A 13,903-nucleotide genomic window follows, 5' to 3' on the forward strand; every position below is an offset into this window, starting at 1 on the left:
CCCATTATTGCATATTCATTATCTGCCTTCTCTCCGCTAGGGCAGTTGATGCTGTCCTGTCCTGTCACTAGACACCTAACACAATCCAAGTATATATATATTCGGTTGTCAGTTGCCAAATATATGAAGTAATGAATAAATATTGCATGTGTTTACATCTCTACAGTTAGAAAGGTGGTAACAATGGGAAGAGGGAGAATGCCTGAGCTACAGAATGAGATCCTGCCTTAAGAAACCAAAAAAAAAGGGAGGGGCAGAGATTTAAACGGCAGGAGAAAGGGGTGGCGCGTCATTGGTGACTTTTCTAGGCTTAGTTGCATAGGCACACAGACTTCTAACCATTACAGCTCTCCAAAGCCCCACCTGTCTGGGGCGCTGCAAACCCACAGCAGCCAGCAGGGGGCGCGCAGACCCTGCCATCGAGGAAAGAGTGAAACTACATTTCCCAGCACCGCGTGCGCCGCCGTCCCACTTCCGGAACCCACAGGCAAGATGGCGGCACCCGAGGAACACGATTCCTCCACTGAAGCACTTCAGACAGCAGCGGCAGAGGAGGAAGCTAAGACATTTAAAGACCTGGTGAGAATGGGTGATGCTGGCATTTATTTTGCCATGCTGGCGCTAGGCTCGCCCAGGGTTTGGGTACTTCATAGGCAGGCCAGTAGCGTTTAAAAGCACCTTGGGGCCTAGCTTAGGCTTTCTTCAGACTGTTAGAAACTCCGGCTCCCACCACTCTCCCTCGGGTGCATTTGCCTTGTAGGACGCTCTGCCGGGAGCGCCCAGTTGCCTCTCCACTGTAGAGTAGGGCCATTTGTTATCCAGGGTCACGCGTGATTGGGTCTTGGTAGCTGGAGTCACTTTTGCCTTCTGACCTCGTCACAAAAGGCAAGCAAGCTCTTATGGCTCCCTGCCTCACTTTACACACGTGTAAATTGGGTACAGTAACAGCTAGCCACTTGTCAGAACTGGTTTGACCGTTAAATGAGATAATACGTGCAGAGCAGTTGGCACAGCCCCCGGTGACTGGAAATTGTCTCCGGGAGCAGTATCGTGGTCACATAAAGTAGGTGCTGAGATGAACAATAAGATCAAGGGCAAGGGGCTACAGATCCCCAGCAGGATGGCTCCGATAAAGGCATTTAAATGGAGGGAAGTGAGGATGAATTCTTGGCTAAAGTATGGTTTTCTGAATTCAAAGGGTGTCACAGATGTATTGTGCGAAGCTTGTGACCAGTTGGGATGGGCAAAGCCCACCAAGATCCAGATTGAAGCTATTCCTTTGGCCTTGCAAGGTAGGTTGAAATTCAGTGTGCATATCGGTACAGATTCAGTGTGAAGTTATGCTCAATTAAATGTTACACTTTTAAGATCCATTGCTGTCACATTTCAAGTGAAATAAAGATAGAATGTCTACCTGGGTATGACAGGACTCCTTTTCTGAACTGAAGAGGCAGAGGCAGGAGGATAGCTGCAAGTCTGAGATTAGCTTGATCTACCTGATGAGTTCCAGCTCAGCTAGGGCTACGTAGTAAGACCTTGCCTCAGACAGACAAGCAAGCAAGCCAAAACTACAAAGCAAGACTGTGCCTCAAATAAAGCCAGGTGTGATGATGGTACAAGCCTGTAATTCTGACCTTTGAGCAGGAGACACTGGTGTTAATGAGTAGTGGAGGAATGGCAGCTTTAACCCCCTAGAACATTCTGCTGTCTGAATTTGCAGGGCAGATCCTGGCTAAGTGATTCAGAGATGGGAATTGAGAATCCATCATACTGTGGTTTTGAACACCCTTGGCCATTTCTCTCTCTCTCTCTCTCTCTCTCTCTCTCTCTCTTTCTTTCTCTCTTTCCCTCTTTCCTCTTTGAGACAGGGTTTCTCTGTATTCCTGGCTGTCCTGTCCTGTAACTCACCTCACGTGGTAGCCTAGGCTTGCCTCTGCCTCCCGAGTGCTGGGATTAAAGGCATGTGCTACCACCTCTTTGATGTTGTTGTCATCCTTAATTTCGGAACAGTACTTTATCTCCTTTCTCTCTAGGTGTTCCATCTCCTCCTGTTGTTGCTTTGTAACAGTGACTCTGTCATCAGCTGGGTGACTTACGCCTTTAATCCCAGCACTCGGGGAGGCAGAGCCAGGTGGATCTGTGAGTTCAAGGCCAGCCTGGTCTACAGAGCGAGATCTGGGGTTGGGGATTTAGTTCAGTGGTAGAGCGCTTGCTAAGCGCAAGGTCCTGGGTTCGGTCCTCAGCTCCAGAAAAACAAACAAACAAACAAAAAACAACAGAGTGAGATCCAGGACAGGCACGAAAAGCTACACAGAGAAATCCTGTCTCAAAACAATAACAACAAAAATAACAAACAAACAAACACAAAGAAGAAAGAGTTTTCAGACATGGGGCATGGATGGAGATAGGCATACATCCCTCATAGATTGTAACTCTGATGTGTCTGTCCCTTGGGAGAGATCCATGGCTTCCATGTCTGCATTGCTAGCATGCATATATGTATGTATGCATGCATCTCCAGCACTGGAAATGAGGTGGAGCATGCAGAGGAAGGAGAACGTGGGGTGGCTGAACACAGGCCTTCTAGGGAAAGGGAAGGAATGAGGCTATGAAGATGCTCATGGGTCAGTTAGTTATGGAAGTCAGGGACATTTCATGATCTGTTCTTCAGGAAGGTGAGCTCAAGGACTGCTGGCATAAGTATGTCCAGTTGGCTTGTGGCTGTCTCTCCCTGAACCTTCTCTGTATCCAGAATTGTTATCTTCCTCCTAGAATAATTGTTCTGTAGTTCCTATCTCTATTTTTGGCTTCTGAGTTTCCCATAACTAGGTTGGTCAACCATCACATTTCACCCAGTTTTTGTTGGTTTCTGTGTTTGAGATGGGTCCTTGCTGTGTTGTCCAGGCTGGCTTCAAACTCCTGGGCCCTTTCTCCAAGCCTCCCAGGTAGCTGGGCCTAAGGTGTGTTTCATTGGATGCACTGTTCAGCTCCTTGCCTCATCCAGGTTTATCTTGCTGTTTATCAAAACTTATTGGGGATTTATGAGTTCCTTTCTGGTCTCATTCCTTTCCCATTTAATGCCTTTGTGTTCAGTCCCGGTGTGGCTTCTCACTCTTCCTTTGTGTGCTGTTTCTTAAAGCCCCAACCCTTCCCTCATGCAGGAACAGCTGTCCTTCCCTTTGCTTACTTCCAGAACTTGTAGATCTCCGTTAGCCTGGCTTTTTCCTTTATGTCCTCCTGAGATTTTCTAGGGTCTGACATTAAGGCCTCATCAAATTAAACATATGTGTGTTGGTGAGGTTGTTCAGTGGTTAAAGGTGCCTACTATTAAAACTCATGACCTGAGTTTGATTTCTGGAACCCACATGGTGGAAGGAGAACTGACTCCTACAAGTTGTCCTCTGACTACCATAGCTACACCATGGAATGTACACGAGTATACAGAGAGAGAGAACACACAAATATGATAAGTTTTTTTAAAAATTAGCTTCAAATTAAACGTATTTTTGTATTTGTCCTGTCATTGGCTTTTAGCTTATCTGGGTTTTATTTATTCAGTCTCTAATGCCCAGCACTGTAACTGTAGAAGACTTTGAAGGAGCCCAGAGGGCATTTCTTTGTATCAGGGTTTTGTTGCGGTTTCTTCTTCAGGCCGTGACATTATTGGGTTGGCGGAAACCGGATCTGGGAAAACAGGTGCCTTTGCTTTGCCCATTCTGAACGCGCTGCTCGAGACTCCCCAGCGCTTGTTTGCCTTGGTCCTCACACCGACTCGAGAGCTGGCCTTTCAGATCTCTGAGCAGTTCGAGGCCCTGGGGTCCTCCATTGGAGTGCAGTGTGGTGAGTGTCTAGGAAGAGCAGCAAGTGCCTGGGTGTCATCACCAGTGGGGAAGAGTGGGAAGGAGGGAGGGGAGCGCTGGTAGCATGCTGTGATCTAAGGATGGTGCTGTGGTTCAGCTTGGGCGCTGGACAGATGTACGCAGAGAGCTAGCATTGGCTCTGCAGGTGCTGAGTGAGAAGACAGAATCACAGTTGTGTATTTGCAAATTTGTTTCTGCAGCTGTGATTGTTGGTGGAATTGATTCAATGTCCCAATCACTAGCCTTGGCCAAAAAACCACATATAGTAATAGGTGAGTCACTGACAAAGGTAAAGGCCACCATGACTGGACGGGTTGGAGGAAATCTACCATGTTGGGTGGCACCTGGGGAGTGGACCCTGTGACCTTGCTTAACTCTCAGGTGTCTTCTTGTTTTATGGGAAGTAGATTACTTTCTCATCCCTGGGTCCTTTCTCCTCAACCTTTCTTGGTAGCCACTCCTGGCCGACTGATTGACCACTTGGAAAACACCAAAGGCTTCAACTTAAGAGCTCTTAAGTACTTGGTCATGGATGAGGCAGACCGGATACTGAACATGGACTTTGAGACAGAGGTGAGTTTTAACACTGGTGCTCCCTGGAGCTTCTCTAGTCCTCGTTCCTCGTGCACGTGCTGTGTAGAGCACCTTGTCAGCCTCGGCAGCATGTCTGGGTTTTCTGCATTCTTGGTGCCTCTTAGAATGCAGTTGTGACTGACTTCAGAGGTGGGGCTTCACTTGGCCTAAGCCTCTTATGTATACCTTGGAATGTTTTCACTATCTTTGATAACCTACTTGACATTGTTCATTTGAGTAATGTTTATTTTTTTGGCCTTTTTCTTAACTTAGCTTTAAGTTGTTTTTTGAATGCCATTTTAAAAGTATAAAACATCTGGTGTAGTAGCAAGAGTGCAAATGTTCAATAAATTCTAGCTGAATTTAAATCCTAAACCTTCTGAGACTTGGTTTATCAGACTTATCCCCGTGTGTGTGTTCCCCCACCTCCACCCCATTACAATGCAGAGAATCTATAGACATCTGCTCTAAATATTAGTGGCATTCTTTCCTGTGTGCCTCAGGTTGACAAGATCCTCAAAGTGATTCCCCGAGATCGGAAAACATTTCTCTTTTCTGCTACCATGACCAAGAAGGTGAGATTTGCTTAGACTCCTGTTTTCCTCTTATAAGAATTGATACATGAACAAGGGCAGGTAGGCCTCCATGAGTTCAGGTCAGGCTGGTCTGTATGGTGAGACCCTACGCACATAAAACCAAAAATTAATTAATTAAAAACAAGGAATTGATATACAAGCCAGATGTGGTAGTGCATACCAGCTATTTGTGAGGCTAAGGCAGGAGGATCACAAGTTTAAGGCCTTGTAGGCCACAAAAGTAAGTTCAGAGCCAGTCTGGGTACCTTAGTGAGACCCTGTCTCAAAGTAGAATGTCAAACTAGGGCTGGAGATGTAGCTGGTAATAGAACCGTTGCTAACATGGGTGATGCTCTGGATTCAGTGCCTGGTGTGTACGTACACACACACACACACACACACACACACACACACACACACACACACACACACACACACACACACACACACACACACACACACACACACACACACACACACACACACACGGGGGCGCGGCGGGGAGTCAATGATTAACAATAGTGGAAGCACATAACAATAAAAACATCGAGCTTTTGGGAATTGATGTGTTCTATTTTCTTCTTTAGGTGCAAAAACTTCAGCGTGCGGCCCTCAAGAACCCTGTGAAGTGTGCTGTTTCCTCTAAGTACCAGACTGTTGAGAAGCTGCAGCAGTACTACCTTTTTATTCCCTCCAAATTCAAGGTGAAGTGTTGACTCTGTCATTGCAGCCATTCCTGTTCTCCCCAAAGCATCTGAAAATGAGTCACTCCTGACCAGCCGGGAGCTACGTGTCCAGCTTCTGTTTATCACAGATAAAGTGAACATGCCAAGAATTCACAACATTAAACCAGAGTAGAAGCTGTGCTAGAATGGCAGAGTTCCTTCCTCCCCAGACCACCGTTGTGCTCAATTTTATGTTGTCTGCTTATTTCATGGCTACTTTAGAAAGACCTTGCTTGGGTGCTGTGTACAGATCTGTGTGGTCTCAGGATGTGCTGGGGCGCTTGGTTCCCAGAGCTTATAGAGCTAGCGAGGTGTGGCAGCACACACCTGAAATCTGAAAAACCAGCACTGGAATCTGAAGCAAGGGGTTCAAGGTCCGTAGGTTCAAGGCCAGCCTGGGCCTCATAGTAAGTTTTGAGGCCAGTTTGGACCACATAGTGAGACCTGCCACAGCTTGGGCATTGGGATTGACCTAGATAGGGCAAGTAAGAATTAAGAAACTACAGGCACAGATTAGCTGGGATTGAGTGGGCTGTGCACTCTGATAGAGTCACATCAACAGCAGCTGGGAAAGCCAGCGTGTTTATTATACACACGAGTAGGTTTAGCTGTTCTCTGTAGTGGGCCTGTCGAGGAGCAGTCTCAGGCTCCACATCCTGGAGGAGGAAGCTGTGATTGATAGTTTTCTACACGCTGTCAACATTGGCACACTGATGGTCCCTGAGCCTGACCAGGAAAGGCTTGCTGTTCCCATGGGTCTGGAGCACTGGGGGCCTTCATAGCTGTTTTCATGTCAACAACAACTCAGGACAGGACTTCAGAAGGCTGCTTACACATTCTGTCAGGGACTCCTCCACTCCCCACAGACACCCTGTCCAGAAACCTGGGGAGTGGCAGGAGGAAGTGTACAGCTCAGAGCTGGTGGCTGGATAATTGAGACACCCCCACAAGCTTGGCCTTTGTCTACAGGTTGCCAGGTCTCCCCCTTCTTCAGGTCAGTGATGTACCTTGTTTTGGGTTTGTGATTTAGGACACCTATCTGGTTTATATTCTCAATGAATTGGCTGGCAACTCCTTTATGATATTCTGCAGCACCTGTAACAATACTCAGAGAACAGCTTTGCTACTCCGAAATCTCGGATTCACTGCCATCCCCCTCCATGGACAGATGAGTCAGGTAAGCGGCCTCTGTCAGGAACTGCTGGGATGAGGACAGCAGATTAGTGCATCAGGATGGAGGGTACCCGTGCCCATCGCACACTCCTCCTCCTAATCTACAGGCTTTGACATGTTGCTTTGTAAGCTTGCTTTCCTCTGCAGAAGCGGGTTGCTCATATTGAATATTTCATGGATGAGATGGCTCTATTGGTAAATCACCTTCCATGCCAGTATGAGGAGCCTGAGTTTGAGCCCTAGAAACACCCAGAGCTTTGTGTGGTGGCAAGTGCTTGTAATCCCAGCTGTCTGAAGCTCAGCTTACTGGTTAACCAGTTTAGACTAATCACTGAGCTTCAAGTCAGTGAGAAATTGTGTCTCAAAAAGAGATTGTTACTGGCTGGGCGGTGGTGGCGCATGCCTGTAATCCCAGCACTCAGGAGGCAGAGGCAGGTGGATCTCTGTGAGTTCGAGGCCAGCCTGGTCTGCAAAGCGAGTTCCAGGACAGGCACCAAAGCTACAGAGAAACCCTGTCTCGAAAAGCCAGAGAGAGAGAGAGAGAGAGAGAGAGAGAGAGAGAGAGAGAGAGAGAGAGAGAGAGAGATTGGTTGATTATCACAACAAGGATGTCCTCTGGCCTCCACATATGTGTTCGTGTGTGTACTCATGTGCACCTGTGTAGACATGTGAATACACATATACACAAAAGAACATTTTATAGGCAGTTGTCTGGTTTGTAAGCTGTTGAGTCGATGTATTAGCAGTGATGATTCTCTGGTCTCTGAAGACTGTTAATAACATTTTTTTTTTTATTGTCTTTCTGACATGTTGAAAACAATCTCTGTTTTGTGTTACCATTTGTGGCCTTGTTTTAAGTATTTTTTGTTGTTGTTGTTGTTTCCGTATTTGTTTTGACTTGTGAAGCACTGGCCTTGACTTAGAAGGGAAAACTATATAGAAACATTATCTTTTTATTGTGTTTGTATTCTGTGTTGAGTATGCCAGGATTCCTTTACTTTTCAGAAATAAAGTTTCTCATTTCTTTTCCTCATTTCAGAGCAAGCGCCTTGGGTCCCTTAATAAGTTTAAGGCCAAGGCTCGATCCATTCTTCTAGCAACTGATGTCGCCAGCAGAGGTCTGGATATACCCCATGTGGATGTAGTGATCAATTTTGACATTCCAACTCATTCTAAGGTAGGTCCTCTCGCTGCCTGGACTTTCTAGTTCCAAAGTTTTTTTATTAAATAATGCGGGGCTTTTTTGGTTGTTGTTTGTTTTTCCTTAGTTAATATGTAGTGTTTCTGTCCTCTATTAGTTCAGTATCAGAACCTGAGAGAGTGGTGGGATAGAGCTCATTGGGAGAACTCTTGACTGGCATGCATACAACTCTGGGTTTGAGCTGTAGCCCAAATAAACTGGGCATGGTAGCACAGGTCTGTAATCTCAGCATGCCAGAGGCAGCACGAAGATCAGGACTTCAAGGTCATCCCCAAGGACATAGGAAGTTCAAGGCCAGCCTGGGCTGCATGAGACCCTGTCTCAAAAAGCACCAACTGAGAAAGCACTTGACTGATTTATCCTCACCATTTGCACACGCCTGTGTTTGCAGCATTGCTGATGTGAGTGTGGAGGTCCCAGGCAGAGTTACTGACACAGTCCAAGGGGCGAACACAGGATACTGACCACTCGCCCCTTCTTTACGGGCAGGACTTCTGATGTTCAGTGTCTCAGAATTTCTCAGTGTTGGCACTGACAGCATCTGGACTGGTGGATTCCTTGTCTTGGGAGTCATTGTTTGTGTACAGTGTGCTTAACATTCCTCTAATCTACTTGACGACACTATCTCACATGCTTCCAGTTGAAACAACCAAAAATGTCCCCCTGGGAGAGGCAGGATCACCCCGGTGGAACTTTGTTTCTCTTGGCTCCTTGCTGAGCTGTTACAGATAAGTTGCTGTCTCATTTGATTTTCACAACAGCTCTAAGTTTGGGCATTCATTCTAGCCCTGGTCTACAAATAGGAACTGAAGTTCACCGAAGTAGATGTCCAGATCCAGTGTTGCACAGCCATGGAGATAGGTGCTGTGGGTTTGTCTTAGTATAAGAGAAACAGGCATTGGATGATTTTGTGCTATGAGAATGTTTAAAAAGAAAAAATAGATTTCTCAGCAAATTCCCAGGGCATGTCCTCCCTGTTGCAGAGGTCTGTGTTTTCTTCCGAAGGCTTGCAGCAGGACTTTGCACACATCCTTTCTTGCCTGATCTGAATTGCTTTGCCTCTTGTGTTCCAGGATTATATCCATCGAGTGGGGCGGACTGCAAGAGCCGGGCGCTCTGGAAAGGCCATTACTTTTGTCACACAGTGAGTGAGTCAGTGCTGGGACAGACAGACCATCGGTCAGCCTTGGGTGTCATTCCTCAGGAGCCAGCCTCCCTGTTTTCAGGCCTGGAGCTTGCCAAGTCGTCCAGGCTGTCTGGCCAGTGAGCCCTGGGACCCACCAGTCTCTGATCCCCTGTGTGCACCACCATGCCGGGTTTGTTTTTTATGTGGGGACTGAACCTAGGTCTTCATGTTGGCTCATTAAGCACTTGACCACTGAGTCAGCTCCCCAACCCTGGTTTTTATGTTTCAAAATGGGAACCACTCCGACCTAATCAAGTTTTGGTAAAAATATGATAAGTCCATGGTCATGGTGGATCTGTCTTAAAAACAAATAAAACCAGGACATACTGTGAAAGATGTCATGTCATGTCATGTCATACAGAAGCAGAGTTGGCACTTGCTACTTCTTTCAGTGACCTTTCTCTTAATTCTCATGGACTAGAATAACCATGTCTGACTTCTTTTATTTTTACTTTTTTATGTGTAAGGGTGTTTGCCTGCATGTGTGTCTGTGCACCAACCACATGCATGTCTGATGCCTGCAGAAGCCAGAAGAAGGTGTCAGATCCCCAGGGGCTGGAGTCACAGACCATTATGAGCTGTCATGTGGGTGCTGGGAATTGAACCCTGGTCCTCTGGAAGAGCAGTCAATGCTCTTAACCAGCAAACCACCTCTCCCGCCCCATTTTACAAGTTTATTCTTTGTCAATTTCCCACACGTATACAGTATATCTTGGTCATATCCTCCCCCAGCCCCTCTCCCTCTCTCTTCCCTTCATGTCCTTTTGTTCTGATAGCCCACTACATCCACTTACAGTGCTGCACATGCGTGCATGTGGGACACCTATGCTGTGACTATACAATACAGTGGGCAATTTCCCAACTGTCCAGGCACAAAGGTTGCATTTTTACTTGTGTTTTGAGAAGGAATCATATATTCAGCATTGTTTAAAACTGGCCCATACTCTGTTATACATGATGGCACTGGGCATCGGAAGAAGCTGGCTTCGCCAGCCCAGCAGAGCCAGACAATTTTCTTTCCTCAGGTACGATGTGGAGCTCTTCCAGCGCATCGAACACTTAATTGGGAAGAAACTGCCTGTCTTTCCAACGCAGGATGAGGAGGTTATGATGCTCACAGAACGTGTGAATGAAGCCCAGAGATTTGCCCGAATGGTACGTACGCAGTGTCTGCTTTCACCAGCTTCTGGTGATGTGCCCTCCTCCTATGCTTACATTTTGTTCCAGATTCGAGATGGGCAAACAAAGGTTGAGGGCTCATGGGAAATTGACCACTGAATCTGGGTTGGTGTAGTCTGACCAGGATGACCACATTCTCCACTCTTCCTGTGTTGTGCCCTCCCCCCAACAAAGGTCAATCTCAAGGTCAGAAGGCTATAGTAGGGGTAGTGGCAGTAGCAGCAGAGAGAAGAGTCTAGAGGAAACCCTTGGAAGTTTTGCCTTCAAGCTTGCTGTTGTTTTTGTTTTTAAAATTGCTGTCTGTGGTGGGTAAGAAAGGTGCATGGCACCTAAGTTGTCCCTTGGCCTGCATGTGCACACACACAAACAAAAATGGACACCCCCCCCATGTGGACACACACACACACAGACAAGTGCTACCTGTAGTTAAGTATAATGTCATATGCCTATAATCCCAGCACTTTTGAAGCTGAGTTGGGGGTCACTGAGAGTTTCAGGCCAGATATATGTACTAGGAAAAAAAATTCAGAAAATACAAAAAGTATTAAAGTAGAAACTGAAGAGGTAAACAAGGTACCAGGGAGAACCATTGATAGCATTGAGCTAATTTTAACTTACCTAACTATATTTGACTAATAAGTGCGTTTCACCAAGTATAAATCCATGTGATCTTTTTTTAGTCAGTTCTACTCTCCTGTCCACCATGTGATCTGTTTGCTATTTGCTATTTTTGGATTTTTTTTTGTTTGTTTGTTTTTTCAAGACAGGGTTTCTCTGTGTAGTTTTACGCCTTTCCTGGAACTCGCTTTGTAGACCAGGCTGGCCTCGAACTCACAGAGATCCACCTGCCTCTGCCTCCCGAGTGCTGGGATTAAAGGTGTGCGCCACCAACGCCCGGCTATTTTTGGATTTTTGAGGCAAGGTTTTCGCTTTGTAGCTCTGGCTAGCTTTGCACTTACTGTGTAGTCCAGACTGCCCTTAGACTCATGTCTAGCCTCTTGCTCAGCCTTCTAAGTGCAGGGATTATAGCTGTGCACCACCATGACCAGCTACAAAGAATTCCATCGCATTCAGGTAACGTGGTTTATATTGACGAATGTTTAGTTTTCTTAAACTTCTAGAAGTGAAATTGACCAAGGAGTACACATGCAGTCAAAGTGTGAATTTCTACAGAATGCCAGATTGCCCCTAGAAAAGCTGTGGCAGGCCGTGTGGCGGGGGCACTGGTCCTCGCATCACTGTTCTCTACGTCTGTGCCAGTCTTATTTTCATGCTTTGGTCACTGTGTATAAGATTTGGAGTGGCCGGGCGGTGGTGGTGCACGCCTTTAATCCCAGCACTCTGGAGGCGGAGCCAGGCGGATCTCTGTGAGTTCGAGGCCAGCCTGGGCTACCAAGTGAGTTCCAGGAAAAAGGCACAAAGCTACACAGGGAAACCCTGTCTCAAAAAACCAAAAAAAAAAAAAAAAGATTTGGAGTTGATTCTTTTCCTTCAATCATATCCTTTGTGCTGTCCCGCAGGAGTTAAGGGAGCATGGAGAAAAGAAGAAGCGTAAGCGAGGGGACACAGGAGATGATGATGACACGGAGGGCGCTATTGGTGTGAGGAACAAGGTGGCTGGGGGGAAAATGAAGAAGCGGAAAGGCCGCTAACGGCGTCAGAAACAGGACTTCTGCTGAGCTGTGCAGAGACGGATGCCAGGGACCCCTCTCCCCTCCAATCCTGTCCAGAGGCCGCTCAGCCAGCTGGGAGTTCGCTTTCTTCCCCAAGGGTTGGAGTGTCATTGCAGCGGGACACTTTGACAGTGTTGACCCTGACTGACTACTCTTGAGCCCGCATTCCTCGCCTGTGACACAGTGCTGTGACTCTTCTGCCTTTTCCACCTGCAAGTCAAGGCCTGGCTGAGGAAGAGCATCATCTGTCGTTAATTGTAAAGCTTTTACAGACTGGGGTGTAAACTTATCTCAGCCGTCATTAAGCCTAATGTGGAACAATAATTATTATTTTTAAAGATGTATTTTTATTATTTGTGTGTGTGTGTCTGTGTGTGCATGCACACACTTTGTGTTAGTGCCCGCAGAGTCCAGAGGAATCGGATCTCCCTGGAGCTGGTGGTGATCCACCTTTGTGGATGCCGAGAATCAATCCAGGTCCTCTAAAAGAGCAGTATTCAAATTCTTTGGAGACCTTTCTGTTAAAGGGCTTTGTAGCTCTTGCTGGCAGGGACCTGTTGGTGTGGTTACGTGACAGATTTATTGGTTGTCCTTGATTAAGGCAAACATCATTTGGTGATGAAAAAAAAAATGAGAGCAAGATGATGGATGGCTTTGAAAGGGAAGTCCTCTTCAAAGGAGGTTGCATTTTCTTTGCATTGGTGGAGCTGCAGAGTGCTTCAGAACCCAGAATACATTTTCCTGGTTTCTTGGGCTAACCGAGGGGCAAGGAAGACTAGATTCTTGAATAATTCCTGTTCCTAGGTGATGAATTGCATCAGTGCATCAGGAAGGAAGGTCATTCTACAGTCTTAACTTCATCTTCTTGTTATTGGCACATGATGTCTTATAGTGTCGTCCAGGGTGGACTCTTCAGACTGTTCATTGCATTGGGATAGGGCGTGTGTGTGTGTGTGTGTGTGTGTGTGTGTGTGTGTGTGCGTGCGAGCGCGCACACGTGCTTACACAGCCGGTCTTTATTACTCTTTGCCTGGCTCCCTTGGGCAGTGTCCCTTTCTGAACCTGCAGCTAGACTGGCAGCCAGCAAGCCCCAGCAGTCCTCTTGTCTCTGACACCACAGCTCTGGGGTTAGAGATGAACATGATCACACACCCAGCTTTCTACATGGATGCTAGAGCTCTGAACAACAAGCACTCTTACCCACTGAGCCATCTCCACAGCTTCCCATCCTAACCATGTGACTGTAGTGTGTGTGAGGGTATTCACGTATGTGCTCGTGTGTGTAGGTCAGCTCTGGGTGTCATCTTCAGGAACACCACCCACCTCCCTTTGAGGCAGAGTCTGTCTTTGGCCTGGAGCACACTGATTGAGCTAGGCTGCTTAGCCAGTGATCCCCAGCAGTGTACCTGTTTCCATCTCCTCGGCACTCGTATTACAAGCTTATGCCATACCTGGCTGTTTATGACTTCTGGGGGTTGAAAAGGCAAGTTCTTCACTAACAGCTTTCTCCCTAGCTCTGAAAGGGGTTTGTTTACACTGCACATGTTCCCAGGAGCAGTGCCTATGGTTAAGGCATTTGTAGTAAACTAAATACAGCACATAGCTTTGGTCTAGTTTGCTCCTAATTACCTAAGTTCTTTTTCTTTTTAGCCGGGGTCTTATGTGTCCCAAGCTGGCTTCCAGCTCATATAGCTGAGGGTGGCCTTGAACTCCTGATCCTCCTGTCTCTACCTCTGAGTGCTGAGGTTACACATGTGT

At 46.8% G+C, this 13,903-nt stretch overlaps 1 protein-coding gene across 2 annotated transcripts; it reads left to right on the forward strand.

The window, feature by feature from the left end:
• The first annotated feature begins 417 nt into the window (after positions 1 to 417).
• Ddx47 (DEAD-box helicase 47) lies at positions 418 to 12,498 on the forward strand. 2 transcript variants are annotated; one of them, XM_036182685.1, is made up of 12 exons: positions 423 to 579; positions 1,199 to 1,292; positions 3,652 to 3,840; positions 4,061 to 4,132; positions 4,315 to 4,433; positions 4,937 to 5,008; positions 5,596 to 5,712; positions 6,764 to 6,910; positions 7,946 to 8,083; positions 9,181 to 9,251; positions 10,319 to 10,448; positions 11,993 to 12,498. In XM_036182685.1, the coding sequence occupies exons 1-12, from the start codon at positions 493 to 495 to the stop codon at positions 12,122 to 12,124; spliced, it is 1,368 nt and encodes a 455-aa protein (XP_036038578.1). In that variant the 5' UTR covers positions 423 to 492; the 3' UTR covers positions 12,125 to 12,498. The 2 variants fall into 2 exon arrangements, with proteins under 2 accessions (XP_036038579.1, XP_036038578.1); XM_036182686.1 differs by lacking the exon at positions 4,061 to 4,132 and having other exon boundaries at positions 418 to 579.
• Positions 12,499 to 13,903: the final 1,405 nt, after the last annotated feature.

Source organism: Onychomys torridus, chromosome 3 (assembly GCF_903995425.1).
Source record: "Onychomys torridus chromosome 3, mOncTor1.1, whole genome shotgun sequence".
Taxonomy (NCBI): Eukaryota; Metazoa; Chordata; class Mammalia; order Rodentia; family Cricetidae; genus Onychomys; species Onychomys torridus.

Excerpts from the sequence above, each read along its gene's own strand:
- Ddx47 (XM_036182685.1), top strand. The coding sequence starts at position 493 with ATGGCGGCACCCGAGGAACACGATTCCTCCACTGAAGCACTTCAGACA. Across the intron at positions 5,713-6,763 it reads TTATTCCCTCCAAATTCAAG|GACACCTATCTGGTTTATAT; the intron begins GTGAAGTGTTGA and ends TTTGTGATTTAG. Across the intron at positions 6,911-7,945 it reads TCCATGGACAGATGAGTCAG|AGCAAGCGCCTTGGGTCCCT; the intron begins GTAAGCGGCCTC and ends TCCTCATTTCAG.